At 35.0% G+C, this 21688-nt stretch overlaps 1 protein-coding gene and 1 long non-coding RNA gene across 2 annotated transcripts; one reads left to right on the forward strand and one right to left on the reverse strand.

The window, feature by feature from the left end:
- Positions 1-568: 568 nt before the first annotated feature.
- Positions 569-21588, forward strand: nhej1 (nonhomologous end-joining factor 1). The gene is made up of 8 exons (XM_084128267.1): positions 569-793; positions 1556-1749; positions 3194-3412; positions 4810-4948; positions 5036-5094; positions 18344-18524; positions 20616-20698; positions 21311-21588. The coding sequence occupies exons 2-8, from the start codon at positions 1582-1584 to the stop codon at positions 21392-21394; spliced, it is 933 nt and encodes a 310-aa protein (XP_083984393.1). The 5' UTR covers positions 569-793; positions 1556-1581; the 3' UTR covers positions 21395-21588.
- On the reverse strand, positions 8370-11202 carry LOC311092792. Its single transcript, XR_014608304.1, has 6 exons — positions 11012-11202; positions 10355-10410; positions 10149-10247; positions 9084-9153; positions 8844-8908; positions 8370-8568 (listed from the first exon to the last, which is right to left on the reverse strand). It is a non-coding gene; the product is annotated as an uncharacterized lncRNA (long non-coding RNA).
- Positions 21589-21688: the final 100 nt, after the last annotated feature.

The following is a 21688-nucleotide window of genomic DNA, read 5'->3' on the forward strand; positions in this document are numbered from 1 at the left end:
ATGTTTTCTTAAACCTTTTAACTTGTCTTCTGTCTAACGTATACATGCCTGGTGTCAAATTATTATTAAGATTTAATAGTTTGATTTCCAAAGATTCATTTTCTGAACTGCTTGTCCAATGTACGGTCCTACAGAACCTGAACTCACCAGGCAAGTGCAACATGTTTCTGGATCATTCCAATCAACCAATCAGATTTTAGGGACAAGTTTACCGTTTATTAGGATTACAACCAGTTAGGTGGTTCAACTTCTACATCAGTGTTTACCTATCATTTCCCTCTGATTTTAGGGATGATGTAGATCTATATATTAAATATAATGGCAAAGTTCAATCAAGTAGGTAATGCACATAAATTAAAGCATTTGTTTATAATCTTGCTCATAATCACCAACCCCGAAAACATTTGATTTATACATTTCACAGAAAGAAACTTAACCTTCACCTGAAAGAGAAACCTACTTCCACTTTCTTTGACAGAAAAATCAGAAGAGAGAAGATTATACAAATATGTGGTGTTTAGACCAGAAGTTCTTGATTTCCTACACACACACACACACACACACACACACACACACACACACACACACACACACACGTGTGTGTGTGTGTGTGTGTGTGTGTGTGTGTGTCTCAATGTCTCAAGAAAATGCCGGACAGACCATGCAACAAAAATATTTGATTTGATTTACTTTTTCGTTTGAAATGACACGGAACTATTTCTCCCGGAACGTTTTAATCCTTGTTTGTTTTCATGGGGAACGTGCGTCAGTCGAAACGGCCCCCTTGTTGTTGGTGAGTTGATACTGGTCAATTCTTCACCCATTAAAAATGTAAAACGCTTTCTAAAATGTATTATATTACTGATTGTCTATGTGAAAAATGTATTTACCCGCTGTCAGTTGTTTATACATATCAAAGGAAGAGTGACACCTGTCACATTACGCAATAGAATCGAAATGATGCCGATTCAACCATCATACTTGGATTAAACACGTTTAAAGCAGTCTCGATTTGCTTAAGGCTCATCATAAATTCTGACACAAGTGCCACAACTTACTAAGAAAAGCTGAATCAATATGATTTTTTTTTTTATGGTAACTGTAGTGTATTTTAGGAGGCATATTTTAGATTGATAATATATGGGTTAGCTACGGTGCATAAACATGTTAAAGTCGACATGAAACGAAAGTTGCAATTGCCTTTTCTTCACTATTGTGATGTATATTCGTGTGAAACGGATTCTTGAACAAGAAAAAACATGTATGGCGGGACTTGATTAGGAATTGATGGATCGTTCTGGTTTGCTATTGGTCAATCTCACGTGAGTGACAAGTAGCCCCGCCCACGCGCCAGTAAACACTTCATCAGAGAAAAAAATTATAAAAAAATTATTAATTAAAGAAAAATGATGTACATGAATAAATAATTTATAATAAACGCTGCAATATTCCATAAATAAACAAGAATTGTCCATTTTGATTTCATGGTGACTTTAAATCTATTATATTGTTTATATGATATTTTAAATTTACATGTACAATTTGCCTGAAATAGATTGTATAACGTGTGCTGTGGGGAAAATGGAAGCAGCCCTGTTTGCCCTCCCATGGGTGCCAGTGAATATCGCTGGCTCTGATCTCCTGGCTAAAGCCTGGTTCGGTGACACACAGTACCGGGTTCTGCTGAGTGACCTGAACACTGTGTGGGAAGAAGAAATGAACGCAGACGACATCCAGAGTCGAGCACAGGCAAGAATGTACAACACTGCTGGTATCTAGTTGAAGTGCCTTTAATTCAGTACTTAAAAACTTCAGACAATCACACTGTAGATATTTTTAATGTAAAAAAAAAACCCCATCTTATTCACACCAAGGCTGCATTTATTTGATTAAAAAACAATATTGTAAAATATTATTGCTATTTAAAATAACTGTTTTCTATTGAATGTATATTTATTTAAATTATGTAATTTATTCCTGTGATGTAAAGCTGAATTTTCAGCACATGTCTTTAGTGTCACATGATCCTTCAGAAATCATTCTAATATGCTGCTTAATTAGTACCAGTTATTATTAGTACTCAATTATTAATAATATGTCTTATTATTATCAGTGTTGAAAACAGTTTTTGCAGCTTAATAATTTTGTGGAAACTGTGATACAATTTCTTCAGGATTCTTTGATGAATAGAAAGTTCAAAAGAATAGCATTTATTTGAAACTGTAATGTAATATGTCCTCGCTGAATAAAAGTATATATTTTTTTTCTCTAAATCTTACTTATGGTAATGTATTACGGTTTCCACATAAAAAATAGGAAGAGGAGTAGAAGAATGATACTGAAATTTCAGCTTTGCCATCACAGGAATAAATTACATTTAGGCTTCATTAATTTGATCAAAAGTACATAACATTTAATATTACAATAATATTATGAAATATTATAACAATTTAAAATAACTGTTTTCTATTTTATTATCTTTGAATTGTGAGCAGAAGAGACTTCTTACAAAAACAATATTATTCCAAACTTTTGGCTGGTAGTGTATAATGATGGAATTTTTTTTCCAAAATTCTTTGATTAATAGAAAGTTCAAAAGATCAGCATTTATTTAAAATAGAATATTTTCTAATATTATAAATGTCTTTACTGTAACTTTTGATCAGTTTAACTCATCCTTGATGAATAAAAGTATTGATTTATTTTATTTCTTTCCCCCAAACTTTTGAAGGGTAGTGTTTAATGTTACAAAAGCTTTAGATTTCAGATAAATGCTGTTCTTTTGAACTTTTTATTCATCATAGCATCATGAAATAAAAATGTAAATAACTGTTTTCAACATTGATAATAATCATAAATGTTTCTTGAGCATCAAATCATCATATTAGAATGATTTCTGAAGGATCATGTGACACTGAAGTAATGATGCTGAATACATTACACTTTACTATTCACATAGAAAACAGCTGTTTTAAATTGGAATAATATTTCACAATATTACTGTTTTTGTTTGTATTTTTAATCAAATAAATGCAGCCTTGGTGAGCAGAAGAGACTTCTTTTAAAAACATTAAAAATCTTACTGACTCCAAACTTTTGAACGGTAGTGTATATATATATATCATTGCATTCTTAGCCTGCCAATATTTCATACTAATTTATTCTCAATTTTTTCTTTTTCTTTGTATGATAGGATCTGAATAAGCGTCTAAGGGCTCCAACACAGGCTTTTTTCTCTCATCTGTGTTCTGTGGCACGGCCTTCGTTCTCCAGCCAAGAGGATGATCCGATCTCTGCTGCACACGTTGCTCTTGAAAGGCATGGCGAAAATCTAACAGTCAAACTCAAAAGTGAGCTGGCTGGGCTGCCGTTCTACTGGGAGTTCCGCTGCACCACAACACCTGTAGCCGTGGTATGAACCTTCCTTATCTATTATTATACCATGGTCTGTCTGAATACTTGATTCTGATTGGCTGGAAGGTGTGCATTAAAACCGTTTAATGCACAGGTAGTTCCAGTCAGTTCAGTCTATATTCATATGTTGCTTTCATTGAAGCACATACACACTCATCTCTCTCTCTCTCTCTTTCTCTCTCTCTCTCTCTCTCTCTCTCTCTCTCTCAATAATTAATTCAGACAAATGCTATAATTAATTTACTCAAATAAATGTAATCTTACCGTAGTACAGTATATCTGTGTCCGTCCATCGCATATCTGTAACCGTCATTTTTACCCTTCCAGTAAATATTGTGCTGCAAACATCAATAAAAGCATGAACTTGTCAATGCTGGTAATTACCATGGTATAAGATGTATAATCCACAGCCAGCTGTGCATTAAATGATTTAAATGAACTCAGCTTCATGTCTGGTGGGTTTTTGCCTCCACAGCTAGTCATGGATTATCCCTTTATACCACAGGGTTGTTGAATGCTTGATTCTGATTGGTTGCCGAATGTTCTAAGGTGTGCAATTATTTTCCAGTAAATGCACAGCTATGAAGTAGTTCCAGGTCTTAAGACTGCATTACAGTTCAATTTAACATTTAAATAATTTTTTCTAAATGGTACATGTTATTGAACTTTTAATTTTTATTTTATAAAAAAAAAAAAAAAAGTTTGTATCAATTTGATCAGGCTTTTATGGCTCATATAGTACAATATAATGAGAATATAGAGCTCATACGCAAGAAAAAAACCCCACAATTTTTATTCAGAGCCCCAAACTGAGCAAAATATGCAATTTGGTGCAGTTGCTGATATTTATATGACCAAAAAGTAAGATGAATTTCTGATGTAAATCAATGAGATCTTTATTACAGTATAGCAGACTTCTTGCATAAAATACATTTAAATATCAGTTGTCACTCCCAATAATATGTCTTATTGAGATTATATTTAAATGCTTTGTTTAAATGCATGAGTAAAGCATGAGTAATGTAGTTTTTCATTGTTGGGTTCAAAACATATAAAGTAATGCAATACAATGATGACTGAGAGATGAACAAATAAATGTTCCTTACATTATTCTTACATTTACATTTACTTACACTAAAAATCAGTGAAGATTTCACAGCAAAAGATGCATGAACCACAACCTGTAGGTGGACATTTTTAGAATTACTCTAAAAGGCCCTTTACTTGCTAAAAAGTATAATTTATCAATCAGATGGCAGAGGGAATGTAGTAAATTGTGTACAAAAGGCAAAGTTTTGATCATGTTGATCATTTAGAGGCCATAGAAATTAATTTATCAAATAGACACAGTGGGCGTCCAAATAGTTTGTCTGTGTTATCTTGCTTGTGTATCAGGTGTGCAGGCAGCTTGTGCGCCCCCTGCTGGCAGTGAGTAGAGTCCTGCAGCGGCAGGTGGAGGATCTGGCTGTTCTTCTGGCTCGGAAGGATGCTGAGATCCAGGACTATCAGGAGAACGGAGCTGTCCTGAGTAGAGGTAACCATCGCATTTGCGGTTGTGATGCATATTCTCTTGTGTCTGTTTTTAGCTCGCTGACGCTCATCTGAAACTCTGCCCTCACAGCCAGACTACAAACAGAGCCGTTTGACGTGCACCAGTACAGGGAGAACTTCTTCACACAGGTGCGAAGCATTTTTACATTCAGTCTCCTGCTAAATTTAGTCAGTCAGAACTAGCACGCATGTGACACCATGATTGCTCAGTTACACGTATATGTAGTGAACCAGGGCACTGTGCTGCTTCTAGGGTTTGTTACGGGAGAGGGAAAAGTGAGAGCTAGACAGGAAGAGAGAGTGGATCTCTGTTGGACTCAGAGCTGAGGGTCACCACACACACATTCATATAAACAGTGTATAATTAGGCTGTGGTGTGGTTTGTTGAACTCGAAGAGTGTTTGCAGTGACCGCTCTGATGTAGCATTGCCTCACACTGAACTGTCTATTGACTGGATGGTGTTTTATTTATTTTCCCATCATCGTGCGTGTGTGTGTTTGAGAATTTCATGCTTTTTTGGTGATGTGTGTGATTAGGACTGGGCCATATGATGGAGATGGACCGTTATGCCATGGTAGATGTAAAGTGGGATCATGACCATGCACTTTTGAAAATGTTGCTATTTTTCAAATTAAATAATTTTTTTAATTGCAAAATATATTATCAGTTTACAGTTTGAATGAAAAATGTAATTTAAAAGTTTAGTGTTTCATATGACTCGAGAATGACCCAAAAGCGGATCTGTGCTTTAATGGAAGCAATAAATTCTGACCATTTGTACAAAGCAGGGTTATTATAATTAACAAAAAAAAGCTAAAACCGTTAAAAAAAACCCATTTCTGTTACTTGAAATAAAATAAACATTAACTGCAATAAAATAAAATAATTATTAACTTATTTTATTTCAGCGAGTTGCCAAAGCAACATTTCACATTTTCTTTTTAACTTTATGTATTAAAATAACTAAAACCAAAAATGAATCAACTATATAGACATATTTAAAAATAAAAAATAAATAGAACATATTTATTCATTTTTAAAGCCTTTTTTTCATTGAATATACAGCAATACTGTAGACATACACTCTTAGAAAAAACGGTTCAATGGGGTTCTATATAGAACCCTAGGGTTCTTGACTTTGTCATAAAGGTTCTACATAAGCATAAATGTCTTAAATGACTGCATACTTTCATATTTAATGGGTTATTTCATTTTATTCTAGTGATAAAGTATGTTGACATGCTGCTTAATTCATAAAATAATTCAAATGAATTAAACTAAAGTTAATTAAAACTAAATCCATAAAATGGAACCCCTAAAGAGTTCTATATATGCAGTGCCTGACGGAACCCTTTAAGGCTCTATAATAGAACCTTTTCTTTCATATAGAACTACTCATTCCAGGGTTTTGGTCACACCACCATCCCTGAGCAAAATTTGCCAGTATATCACGCTTCTGACCACTCTTCCTTACGGTCATTACAAACACACTGACCACAGTGGGCGGAGCCAAACCCTGCAGCCATATATTTGTGTTTATGGGCTACTTTTTGGTCTCTTGATGAGTAATGTTCATGTGGCTGAATCATTGAGTTATTTATTTTATTCAGCCATGAGCTTTGATTTCAGTGCTGGCAGCCGTGTTTTCTGCCTGAGGCGAGTCCTTTGATAGGCGTGTGTTTGATCTCAGTCCGTGTGTATGTGCGAATCTACCGGTATTTCTCACTGGCCCGGTGAATGTGCAGTCAGATATGTGTGGCTTGACTTGGTGGTGTGAGAAAAGGATATGAGTCTACTCACCCACTCACTGTACTGTAGCAAACACTGAGATATAGTCGCCCCTTAAACTGATGCCATCCACAAAGGAAATTCATAATTTTATTCAGCAAGGACACATTAAATTGATCAAAAGTACCAGTAAAGACATTAATAATTTTAGTAAATATTGTTCTTTTGAACTTTCTATTAATTAAGTCATTCAGAAAAAATATACAGCTGCACGTTTTTTGAAGAATTGAGAATCACGATCTCGATTCTCCTGCGATTTCTGAATAGACAAAATTAAATTTACTAGAGGTTCTGACAAAATGTTAATTGCTTCACTTTATTTAAAAGTGGTAAATTCATTTGAATAAATTATTTGTAAAAAAAAATGGTTTGACTTGTTTCAGGATGAATGTGCGTTTTGAACGAATCTCTTGAATGAATGATTGACAAATAAATGTTTTACCAGTCACTTGTTGCCACCTACTGGTGTAACTATGTAATTGATACAATCTTTTTTTGAAGCATCAAGTTACTTTTTCAACACTTAAAGCTGTTTCATACCTATACGTGTCATGCTCTCTCTGGGTCAGCGGTGGCACAAACACCGATTTTAATGTTCCCTGTGATCATACTTGTCAAATAGCCGAATCGTTGCCAATTAGGCATAATATCACGTGGGGTGTTTGAATCGAGATTGCGATCTTTAAAGATTAATCGTGCAGCTCTAGTATCATGGTTTCCACACAAATATTAAGCAGCTAAACCTTTTTTTAACATTGATAATGATAATATTTCTTGATTTCTGAAGGATCATGTGACACTGGAGTAATGGATGCTGGAAAATTTATTTTTGACATCACATGAATAAATTACATTTCATAATATATTTTAAGTTAGAAAACTGTAATAATATTTCACAATATTACTGTTTTTACTGTATTTTGATTAAATAAATGCAGTCTTGTTGAGTAAAAGACTTTTAAACGTCTTGCCGATCCCAGACTTTTGAAAGGTACACTGTAAAAAATTTCCCCGTTAATTTACAGTAAACTGCAGGCAGCTAGATTTACCTGTAGAATGCTGTAATTTTACAGTGGACCTGCTGTAATCTGAAACAACAGTTTATTACTGTAAAAATGTTCCCGTTAATTTACAGTAAACTACAGGCAGCTAGATTTACCTGTAGAATGCTGTAATCTGAAGTAACAGTTTATTACTGTAAAAAATATTACAGTACTGTGCTGTAGAAAATATAGGCTGCACAGTATAATACTGTCAGGTGTTCGGCTGCATATACACAAACAGTGTATTACTATAAAGTGTATTAAAGTACTCTTATTAAATGTGATCTTTACATTGTAATACTACTAGAATCTGACAATTTAAAATTTGCATTCTAAAATAAAAAACACACTGAAAATTGCTTGCAAACAAATGGCTCAAACAAAAGATGACCTTAAAACATGCTTTTATTAAAGCTAATACCTTTAAGAACAACACAACACTAGATAAACTTTTAGATTTATTCTCATACAACATTAGATAGACTTTTACCATATGCCTTAAAACAGGCATACATAATTACATATACATACATACATACATAAATACATTACCTGTTCATAAAATACAAATATACTCTTAAGTCAGGCTTCAGTGAACACTAGCCAATTATTTTATATCAAAACAAATAGTTTATAAAATATACATCAGCATTTTATACTTTTGGACTGATGGTTAAAGTCTTTTTCTGCACAGTTTTCCCAGTTATTTTACACACCTGTTTTCTCTGTGCAGCTTTGGTTCTCTTTTCCGGATTTATTCCAAAAAAGTATCTGAAAAATAAGAGGAGACAATTTTCAATTAAAATGATTTGCAGTGTATAATTTTGATTATCTAAAAAATTCTAACCAAAAACTACTGGATAATTCACTGAAGACTTGGAATTAACTGCAGAGATCATACAGAGTACATTTATAGTCAGTAGATTCTAGCATGAGGCACATAAATGTGGATCTTATCCTGATAAACTAAAGTTATGTGTCAGTCTGGAGTGTGAGCTTTGTTTTAGAGAAACAAAATGCAGACATGTCTAATATGACATACTTACCAAGAAGGATCAAACAAGGAGACACAGGCAAGCATTATCTCAAGGTCAGCAGGTTTGGCAGACATCTATTGGTAAAGAAAACCATTTAAGATGACTGACAGAATTTGTATCTGCGAATAATTTTTTTTAAACTTAAACTTAATGTGCTACTTGTTGCTTATATTCTACAGAGGCAATAGGCCTAACATATTCAGAATATGAATGGTTTATGTAAAAATTATAATTTTCTCATTTACTCACCCTCATGCAGATTTAAACTCTGATGATGCAAAGGACGATATTTTAATGGAAATGAAATGTCTGTTTGTCCCTACAATGGAAAAGAAGAGAATGGGGATCAATAATGGGGAACACCAATAGTCATAGTAAATGAAAGATAAAAGAAGCCTAATTTATACGGGTCACATGTTTTAACCAGTTTTCTGAAGGGATTCAATTTGTTTCACCGTACATCTAGCAATTGGAATCCAGTTTTTGATGCTTTGGTCTCATATCTTTGATATTACATGAAACGACAGGTGACTTAGATTAAAGGGATAGTTCACCCAAAAATTAAAATTAGCCCATGATTTACTCACCCTGAAGTCATCCTAGGAGTATATGACATTCTTCTTTCAGACGAATACAATTGGAGTTATATATATAAAAAAAAAATGTGCTGGCTCTTCCAAGCTTTGTAATGGGAGTGAATGGCAAGTCCATACAAGTGCATCTATCCATCATAAAAGTGTCCCAAAACTGCTTTGAGGGGTTAATAAAGGCCTTCTGAAGCGAAGAGATGCGTTGGTGTAAGAAAAATGTCCATATTTATAACTTTATCAGCTAAAATAACTAGTTTCCGCCAGGCGGCCGTACGCATCGGTTTACGGCGAAAGAGTAACACTTGAACTTGACGCACGAAGTAATGACGAACACGGTAGCTGCTCAGCCCTGTTTGTTTGAACTGGCATAAGTAGACTTGCGTATAGCCATCTGCCGGAAGCTAGTTATTTTAGTCGATAAAGTTTTAAATGTGAAAATTTTTCTTACAAGAATGCAACGCTTTACTTCAGAAGGCCTTTATTAACCACCGGGAGCCATTTGGGACACTTTTATGATGGACAAATGCACTTCGATGGACTTAAAAAAAATGGTGCCCATTCACTCCCATTATAAAGCTTGGAAGAGCCAGGACATTTTTTAATATAACTCCGATTGTAATTGTCTGAAAGAAGAATGTCATATACACCTAGGATGGCTTCAGGGTGAGTAAATCATGGGCTAATTTTCATTTTTGGTTGAACTATCCCTTTAATGGTACTGTACCTTTATGTTCCTTTTGGAGCTTGAAGGTTTGGTCCCCATTCGTCTTCCATTGTTTGGGCAAACAGACATCATTTCTCCACAACAATATCTTAATTTTTCCTCCAAGAGAAAGAGACAACATAAGGTTAAGTAAATGATGAGATAACTACCATTTTTAGGTGAACAACTGTACAGGTGTTAATAGAAAAAACAATAGGCAAACTCACAGTTCTTTAAAGAATGAGTCCTTGCTTCTCTACAAAGTTAGCCTTCAGGAGTTTAACTACAATGACAAGGAAAACATAATGTAAAGAAGAGATACCTAAAAAAATAGTTTCAATAAAAAAGAAAAATCAGAAAATGATCGACATTCCGTCCGTCCATCTGTTATGCTGCTATTTCTGCAGCGGTTTGAACATGCACGTTCACAGTAATCACACAAGATTTATGAATTTTGATCATACCTCACCTATCTTTTGCTTCGATAAAGATTGGGACATGTGTCCGTTGCATATGCATAAACTGTGCATGACGGTAGCAAATACAAACGAAATGCAGTCTGAGTGTATGCTAACGAGCTCACAAGCATGCTATCGTTTTACTCGGTTACTTTTCCATGATTAAAACACGCTATCCTGTCATCTAATTACACTTCACTGGATCTTTATACAGTATGTTAATATTTAGACGTACCACTTGAACGTGAACTTGCAGATCAAATCAAAGAGTAGTTGCAAATAACAGCAGCAGATAATGGACGGTTTGAATCTCACGTAAAAAATGTAACCACGTAAAAAAAAAACCTAAAAAAAAAAACATTTCACACTAATTTTTTACTCAGATAAAGTTGAGGAAAATGTGCAAGTTGAATAAAAGTTTCTTACCCGTTTGAATGTGATGTGATGACAGTCTGTACAATGGGCTCACATTCTTGTGGTCAAAGTCCAAAGTCGCTTCATCCGATTTAAATCGCAAAAACATCACTGGATGTTTAAAATGTAATATTTAAAAGTAATAGGTAGTTTACATGTAAAATAATACTAGGCAGAGCTGCAAAATGACCTCATGCAGATAAACTAAAATGTCTTCCTAAACTCACATGTGCATGGGAAAATATGGTATTATACTGTTAAATAACAGTGTCATACTGTTGCTGGTCAACACGCAATTTGAAGCGACCAAGTTCTCCCATAATGCATTGCAAAAAACGGTAACTTACAGTTATTACATGAAAACAGCATTTTGCTGTTAAATTTTCATGTAAATTTACAGGAATTTTTTACAGTGTAGATTATCATACTAGTGTTTTTATGTCATAATTTACACTACATACAAATTCTGCACATGGAAGCCATTATTTTCTATAGCAGAAATACTTGTTGTGTCTATTGAAATGTGAGCTTGCACGTTATTTGATTTTTTTGGACATATCAAAGTCATTAGACTGCTGCTGTCTCGCAATACAATGGGAAATTCCACTCCACACTGAAGAATCATTTAAGACCCAAGTCAGAATTAAAATGAAGGCGTGTTTGGAAAAATGTCTCACTGAAATGCCAAACAAACATAGCGAGTCTCTGGAAAAATGGAGTCCGTTCTTGAGATTCCTGATCGGCAGAAGCCTGGTTGAGAGTGTGTGTTTGATGGATGGATGGATGGATAGGCCTGTTTGAAATGCTGTCTTTTGGCGGTCGAAACTTAAGCGAAGACATGATCCCATGAGTTTGTGAAGTTGAGTTTGAAAGACTGCGGATGTCTACCCCAGACCGGTGACGCATGCTCAGGTTCTTGAGGGGAGAGAAGAGTGTGAACGTTTACTTTGTGTTTTCAGTAGGCGTGTGTACTTTGCTTGATTAACACAAAGACTTGTTTTAGGGTCCGTATTAGTGAATGTGCTGTCCTCTTTGCAGGTCTTTTCGGGTTGAATACATTTCTGTTTTAATGTGTTTCAGTGACGCCAACTGTTGGTTTTTTAGGGTTGAAGCATATAAAAAGAAAATTTGACCGGGTGAGTTGAGAAACCAGTTTTGGTTTGGCACTGATGGAGTGACCCTTCCCAATGCCACACCGACTCATCCAGCTTACAGAACCTAAAGACCAGCAAAACACCTCAAACCATCCTGTGTCTGAGACATATAATATAGATGTCCTACCGTTCAAGAGATTGGAGTCTCTTCTGCTCACCAAGGCTGCATTTATTTGACCAAAAATACAGTAAAAACAGTAACATTGTGAAATATGATTTCTATGTAAAATGACTGTTTTCTCTTTTAATATTTTCAGCATTATCAGTGTCACATGATTCTTCAGAAATCATTCTGATATGATGATTTGCTCAAGAAACATTTTCTATTCTTATTCTTATATCATGTTGAAGCAGTTTTTGCTGCTTAATATTTTTCTGGAAACCGTGATGCAGTTTTTATGATTTTTTTGACCATTGCTTCTATCATCTGTCAAGTAAACTTTATAAAGTCTGATCACTAAGGCGATAATTAACAACTTGATATCATCAGCACTGGGACTGCAGGATAAATAACAACAGAACAAGGAATTTAAGCCTTCTGTGATTTCGAAATGTTCAAAAATAAGTTTCCCATTGTCTTTACAAGATACTTCATGTGTCATAGTATGTAGGTTTCTTTAGATTACTTTTAGCAAATCATAAATTATGTTAATTCTTATCAGAATGTAAACGTGAAGAGGTGTGTAGTATCGCTCTATGTACACCACCATTCAAAAGTTTGGTGTCAGCAAGATTTGTTTTTAAATAAATCAATACTTATATTCTGCAAGTATACATTAAATTGATCAAACGTGACAGTAAAGACATTTATAATAAGTGCTGTTCTTTTGAGCTCAAGAATCTTGAAAATAATGTGCCATGTTTTCCACAAAAATATTAAGCAGCACAACTGTTTTCAACATTGATAATAGTAGTAAGAGCACCAAATCAGCATATTAGAATGATTTATCAAGGACCATGTGACATTGAAGACTGGAGTAATGATGCTGAAAATTAATAATTTTAAAATGTATATGAATACATGAATAAAACAGAAAATTATACATTTAAAAGGTAATCAGACTTCAATAGTCAGTGAAACTGTCTGGTTACCAACATTCTTTAAAATATCTTCTTTTGTGTTCAACAGAAGAAAGAAACTCATACAGGTTTGGAACAACATGAGGGTGAGCAAATGATGACAACATTTTCATTTTTGGGTGAACTATCCCTTTAAAGGTTCTTTACTGAACCATGAATGCCAATAAAGAACCTTTATTTTTAAGACTGTAGTATGAATTTAGCAGGATTTGGGTGGAGTTTTTATTTTGGTAAAGTTGGGGGAAACATGTACCCCATTACTCCCACACTCTGGTGTGAGTGTGTGTTTTATTGTTAGACACTAGGATCTGTCAGGTGTCCATGCCTTAATACCAGCTGAAGCTCAAGACATCTCCCTGTAACTTAAGCTTTTTGGCTCCTGGCCTTTATAATCGCCCCAATCTGATAACCATGAAACCCATTTGGGACCGCTTGAAGAGGTCAGATGTCTCTGGTTCTGTTATTCCTTCTCCCTCCGTAGCTCTGCTCCAGTTTTCCACAGGGTGAGCTCTGATCTGTAATTAGTTAGCTGTAGCTGGGCTGTGGTTTACTCTGCTTACTTTGAACCCCTGAGAAGAGCTGCCCTGCCAGCCAGAACAAGAGTAACATCCCGTCAAACACGAGGCCCTCTCGTAAATGTAATTGATGGAAACGTCATAGAAAATGTATAAATGCATAGCAAAAAGAGATAACAACTTCTGGAGGAAGTGTAGAGGTGCTTTCCCATGGAAAAGTTGTTATCATGATAGCCTAACCCTAACCAATGGTTATCAAGCTGTTGCTATGTGGTATTTGGTTGGTGTGTTGCTAAGCAGTTGCTAGGGTGTTCTGGGCGGTTGCTTACTGGCCCAAGATAAAATTTCACATGCTGTGAAAATTGTCCAGTCATGTAGAAAAGTAAACACGCCTCTCCTTAACAAGCCACATTATTTGTAAATAGTTTGTTCAAATCCCTAATCTAAGTATGATAATAATGTGATATGTGTCTTAGTACACACCACTAATAAAGAAAACTAAGGAGTGTGAGACAGAGGGTGAACTGAGAGAAAGAGGTAATAGATATTTTTAGGAGGAGGGGTTTGACTGAATGAGAGTGAGGACAGATTTATAGACGACTATAAAATGAAGCTCTTCTCTGGGTTTAATGCATGATGCCCGTTTAAGACTTCACCTGCCTGTATTTGTTTCCCTATAGAGAGTGCGTGCGTGCGTGCGTGCGTGTGTGTGTGTTGCTTTTATTTTGGCTCAAAATCAGGTAATAAAGGAAAACGTGCTCAGTTTCTTACTCAATTTACTGTTACAGGTTTTGGGCTGGCAATTATTTTTTGCTCAGTTATATATATCTAAATGAAACCCTGTCAAGGATAGCTCTGGGTGTTTAAAAAAAAAAAAAAAATATATATATATATATATATATATATATATATATATATATATATATATATATATATATATATATATATATATATATCATAAATTTTTTATACCATTGAAATCTCAAAATCACACAAAAAACTAATTCTTGCCTACATAAAAAAACTCATGCTTACTCAAGACAAGTAAACAGTCAGTGATAAAAATAAATAAATAAACTAATTACAAGCAATAGGACAATAAACTTCAATAGAACAAAGAAATAAACTTCACGCACTAGAAATAAAAAATACTAGCCTTAGAAATAAAAAAAATACTAGCCTACATAAATTGTCTAAAGTAATAAACGAGACAAAAGGGATTCAGTCAAAAGCATCGAGAGATTTTCTCTTTTTTGTTGTTTGATTAACATTAATGACCCAGATGACAGCAGGTTTACTAGGCGCACTGTCACTTTAAGCCTGAGATCACTGCACAGATCCAATATACTGTTACACGTTTTCTTTCTCAACTGTTTACATTCACTTAAAGTCCCCCTGTTGTCAATAATTGTATCCCTTAAAACTCATCTTTGATTACCAAAATGACATATTTAAAAGTTTGTTCCTTGAAAAAAAAAATTCTTCATGCCTTAAAATGGCTTGAATGTAACTCTACACCCCTGCCTAATTTAGTATGCGCGGTTCGTTCTATGAATATGCAAATTAGCCCTGCCTCCACTCACTCACACTCGCAGCTCAGAGATAATCCAAACATAAAAGCTTGATTTTCACCACAGGGGGGCTTTAAGACATGACTGTGTTTATGAGGATACTTGCAAAGACGGGCATTTTGACACACAAGTATGTGTATTTAAACGTTAAAGCCCAATTAGGCAGCAAAAAGAACTCCGTTCAGTACTCACGCGCTTCATGTGTGCGCATCTCTCAGACAGCGCTCAGAAACCATCTCGCATATAGCGAAATGAGTTCTATTTCGCTGCTTATTGCGTTTCAGCGGTTTAAAATCGCTTACTTTTAAACAACAATGCTTAAAAACACAGGCTAACGATAAGCTTTCGTGACCACGCGGCACAGCAACGTCATGTGAGCATAACTGCGAAAGAGACGATAGTTAGATATTGCCCACCCCTACTACTTTGTAAAAAGAAAAATGCTGAAAATTCTGCTTTGCCATCACAGGAATACATTACATTTTCAAGTGTTTTCAAATAGAAAGCAGTTATTTTAAATTGTAATAATATTTCAAAATATTACTGTTTTTATTGTATTTTTGATCAAATATAGTGAACATAAGAACATTTTACCATCCTCAAACTTTTGAACAGTAGTGTATGTGCTTGTTATTAACAATAATGTTAGTTCAGAACAATAATCTTACAAATCTTTTGTGGTGTTTTTGTAAGGCTCTCTCATAACAGCTAATAAGAATTCTGCTGCTGATGTCAAATTCAAAATAAAATGGCACTGATTTGTCTTTGCACAGGGTGTACCAACCAAACGCACATATATGAGATTGTAAAAATAGTAACAGAATAGATAGTGTGAGATGATATTGTTTCTTTATGTTCAGACATGAAATAAGTATGGAAGTATGCAAGGCTGAAACCCCTACAGAATTTATTAAATGTATGAACCTAAAGGTTAAGTAATTGTGAGATTTAAGGTTAAGTCGCAATGTTATAAAGTAGTAGTATGTCTCAATATCTTACTACATACTACTTGCCCTTCACTAGAAAAGTGATGAACACAAAACAAGAATTGGGACACTCTCAAATCTTCCATTAGAATCTGTTGGTTTAGAGTTCTTCCACAAACCACTAAAAACCAGCCAATGCCGGTGATTAAATTTGTTCTATAGTTTGTTCAAATCTCTAATCTAACTATGATAATAATGTGATGTTTTTCTTAGTATACACCACTTATGAAGAAAATGTATATTTTTTAGGACGAGGGGTTTGACTGAATGACTATCAAGTATATACTTGCCCTTCACCAGCAAGTGCTGAACACAAAACAAGAATTGGGACACTCTCTGAAATCTTCCATTAGAATCTATTGGTTTAGAGTTCTTCCACAAACTAGCCAATGTTGTTTACCAGCTATGAATAGGTGTATCAACATGATGCACTAACACATGAACCGCTTTTTCCTGACACTTCCCTGCGTTGACGCACACAGATGATGGAGTTTGTGGAAATTATCTGGCCTGGTATCGGCGTGATTGTGTAGCTTTCATATTTCAGTGTTACCTATGCTTTTTCTGAAACAAAAAACTTAATTGATCAATTGATTTGACAAGAAGAAGAAAAAACGAAAAGATCAGGAGAGGAGAAACGATTTAAGGGGAGGCAGGAAGTGCACACTCATGAACTGTGGCTTCTCTCCTCACATTGCCCTCTCTGTCCCCAAAGAGGAACTCAAAGCATTCATTTATTTTTATGATATTTTAACAAACAAATAATAAAAATAAATCAATGTAAACCCCAAACGTCTACACGTATATTTAGGGGCCCTTCATTCATCTTGTGGTCACCAATCTCACCAGGTCAATATTTGGCGAGCTAATTTTGAGAATTTGTCCTCTGTGTTTGGGGAATGTGTGAATGCAGTCATCTTTACCATTACCCTGTTAAACTTTTTTTTTTTTTTTCATTTGCATATTTGACATATCATGACAATTAAGAACAGTTCACTCCCAAATTCTCATGATCATAATGCATACTTTCAAGGTATTTTTAAAAAAATGCTTAATTTTCCTCAGGCAAAATATAATTTAAATTCTTTACTGAGATAAAGTATTAGTGTTTGACTATTCATGTGATCTCAACATGGTGGCCACATTTACATAGAGTAAAACAGCTTCTTTCAGGCAAATTATATGACTGGCTTCATCTTATGTTTCAGATTTTTTTTATATATATATATATATATATATATATATATATTTTAATGATTACTATTCATTTCTTTTGGTATCATTTTTTTTTAATTAAATATTTTGTGCATTTTGTAAATTATTGTAAAATATAGATATGTGAGAAGATTTAAAAGACAAAAGAAATGAATACCTTTGTCAACAAGTGATAGAAATCTTTTGTAACATTATAAAATGTCTGGACTATTTCAAATAGAGGCATTGAACTTTCCATTCATCAAAGAATCCTGAAACATGTATTACAGTTTACACAAAAGTATTTAGTAGCAAAAACAAAGTTTTCTACATTGATAATAATAAGAACTATTGTAAATAATTGAGAACCAATAATAATTGATAAAATAATTGACAAAATCAGCATATTAGAATGATTTCTGAAGGATCATGTGACACTGAAGACTGAAAATTCAGCAAAATTTAAAATGAAATTTTAAAACACATTAAAATGAGAAACAGTTTTGTTGTTTTTAGAAGAAGTCTGTTACACACACTACAATTTTATATCCATATATAAACAAATATCCACATATCCCCTTTTTTGAAGTATTTATAGACGACTATAAAATGAAGCTCTTCTCTGGGTTTAATGCATGATGCCCATTTAAGACTTCACCTGTCTTCATTTGTTTCCCTATAGAGAGTGCGTGTGTGTGTTGCTTTATTTTGGCTCAAAATCAGGTAAAAAAGGGAAACATGAAAGAAAAAGAAAAACTCTATGGAGACTAATAAGTGATTGAAATTGAATGTCTTCTCTTTCTTTATGGTTTGCACATTCTTTCTCTTTTTTTTGGTCTCTTAGATTGTTCCACAGCGTGTGACGCTGGACAGTTTGGGCTTTGACTCCGAGATGCAGGCCCTGTACATGGCCGTGAGCTCGGGGGAAACGGGTCGGAAACGGAAACGCTCTCCTCACAGCAGCCCTGCAGCAGAAGACAAGCACGTCTCTGAACATCACGCACCTGATCACCTACAAATCACAGGTTTGCAGACACTGAGCATTCAGACACAAAAGGAATCATTCCAAACCCATATGTCTCTTCAGTGGAACACAAATGGAAATGAATTGCAGAATGTCCTGGCTGCGCTTTTTTCTTAAAAGGAGTGTGGAATGGGAGTTGTTACGCTTCAACATTACTCACAGAGAATTGGCACCTGTTGACATGTAAGGTGAAGTTTAACATTAGTGGTATCAAATATCGTTGGCTGTTGCTGTGTCTAGAGACCAAACATTATGGAGGTGTGACAAATTTGGTGTGATGCGTCTAAAGGTTCCACATTTGAATAGACATATGTAAGTTTATTCTTAAAACCAGGGTTAGGTGCTTCTACATCAGTGTTATTCACCTATCATTCCCCTCTGATTTTAGGGCTGAGTTATGGGTAGTGTTAGGTTTAGGGGTAGGGATAGGGTTAGGACTACATTTTCAAACAGGAATGTTGTTCCTGGATCAACAAAATATGTTGATCCAGGAACATGTCTTACCTGGCAACATCACAGTGACTGGTTAATCTTCAAAACACAAATTAATGTTTTTAATGACACCTGAGATGTTTCTGTCTCTCCATTGAAACTCCAGGTAGCCAAAACTTAGAAGATACAAAAAGGTCATTAAGGAATCGTAAAACCAAGCCATATTTCCCCACAGGTTACTGCTTGTCATATCTCTTCACTAGAGAAATGTTTGGTTTATGATGAACAGATTTCATTCATTTAATTTTTATTTACATCTAAACAATGATCGACTTGCATACATGGAGCACATCACATATGGCAAGCACAGAAGCTCAAACATGCCAATGATGCGTGCACTCTGTGTGTTTATGTGTGATGAATTTGGATTTGTGGGTGATCTATCCCTTTAATGAGATTTGACAGTTGCTGTGGCAGGCGTTATTTTGGGTGTTTAAATGATGCTTAAAGGGGCTAAGAATTTTCATGTATTAATCGGTTTTTACATTGCCAATGTTCAACAGCCTTTAACAAAACGGTATCTGTCAGGAGTTAATAAGCAATAAAGCACACAAGACAGGACTAGCAAACTTCATCTATCTTGTTTACTCATTCACTTCCATTCTCCACACACATAACCCATTCAGACTTCCTTTTTCAAAATAGTAGTCCACAATATAATATACTTATGAATACAACCCTGGGTTGTTTATGAGAGCCTGTAGACTGATTTTTATGTGAAGGACTCGGGCCAGATTCAATGGGGAAAAGGCGAAGGATGTGATGGTTATGCACGCTCCTAAGAGCCTTTCTTCCGTTGTATGACACACAAAATGCTTATACAATATTCAGGATAATGCTGAAAGAGCTATTGTGTATTGTAATGTATGTGTCATGCAAAGTAAAGGGATTCAATCAAACTATAGTCTCACATAACCAGATCTATGTAGTCTATAGTCTCAAATATACTTTATAATCATATTATAACTGTGTAATTTTAATTGCCTCATCTGTCGACATGATGCCGGTGAATATCAGAGCTGGTGTAAACATCCACATTGCAGATGCTTTCTTAACTCCTGTTCTCTCACCGCTGTTACTTTTGTCATGTGTTCATTCAGTAATTGAGGAAAGTGCGCAGCACATATTTACACATTCATCCAACCGTCGCTCTCATCAGCGTGAACGGCGTCGGGATGTTCGTTAACAATATATCGCTGCAAAGGTATTTCCAACTTTTTTTTACTTCTAAGCAAAAACGAAAAAGAACTCCGTCATGAGTATAACAGGGTATTGAATCGCGTTCAGTCTCTTGTGCGTTACGTGTGCGAGCAGAAGCAATATGTTGCTGTCTGCACTGCAGTTCACTTAACGGCCACCGGTGTCGCTAATAACAAGGGTTTCTTAATTCTACATATAGCATTGTTAAATTACGGTTGCTCACACAAAGCTGTTGTATGGCTTCAGAATTTGTATGGAACACTTTTATGGTACTTTTTTTGTCATTTTGGAGCTTTTTTGTCTCCTTTTGTGTTCCACAGATGAAAGGTTATATTGGTTTGGAACAACACGAGGGTGAATAAATGACAGTGGTGTTTGTCTTGTTTGCTGTGCTGTGCAGGTGTGGCGTCTTCACTGGCTTCTCAAGAACAGAATAATGTCAAAGCATCATCAGGAAGACCTCTGGTAGCAGATAGTAAACAGGTTTGGTCTTTTCCTTCTGCCATGTGCTAGTTGCTTCTATCGTTATACTTATTCTTGTCAAAATTTAACAAAATAAATATTTGATTAATTCTTTCGGAGAACCGTAGTGCCATGAATCCTGTGCTTTAGAGAACATGTTAGTGGCTCCTAACTTGTTCAACTCCTCATTGTACAGTGAACCCAACATTGCTGAGCCTTAGGCTGGTAAAGTTTGACCACTATGTTTGTTATTAGAGGCTCTGGAAGTTCAACAAAAAAGGCCTGTGTTCTTCAGGACAACTTTAACGCTAATCTGAACAGGCTACAAAATGTTACTCTCCTTGATATGATTAAAGTAAAATTCTGGGTTAAATATAAATTAAGCTCAAACAGAATTTATGTACAAAAATGCACCTACAATGGATATCTATGGGGAAACCATTGCATGCTTTCCCCCTAGACTTGCATTTAACTGCCAACTGTCAATGATTTTTTTTTGGATTCACGAATTGAGCTACAAGTCAAAATCATTTCCTGCGGTAATTAACAGGAATGCTAGAGATTAAAGTTGAAATTATTAGCGGTTTCCCTGAATATTCCAATTCTAAAACAAATTCTGAATGATTCCTTCAGACTGTTCCTTCAACTGCTGCTGGTTCTGAGGAACGTTCCACCTCACGGATGAAGAAGAAGAAAGCAGTTGGGCTTTTTCGGTGACCATTCATGCCTCTGAATCAAATGGCACCACATATGGACACTTTTATTTTCTGAATTCTTTTATGAACATTTTTATTCTTCTTAGGTTGGATTTGTAATTGATTTTGGACATTTTAATGTTGGTTTTTATTTTGTATATGCCCATCTTAAAGTTTTTGTGTATTAAAAGTACTGAATAAAATATTGCTTTCCTTAATACAAGCTCTCTAGGTCAATTGGTATAGGGTTCATATACTCTCAGCCTCAGATGTCACTTCCACAAAACGGAAGAAGAAAGTCATCATGTTTACTACT

Source organism: Abramis brama, assembly GCF_963993115.1.
Source record: "Abramis brama genome assembly, chromosome: 11".
NCBI lineage: Eukaryota > Metazoa > Chordata > Actinopteri > Cypriniformes > Leuciscidae > Abramis > Abramis brama.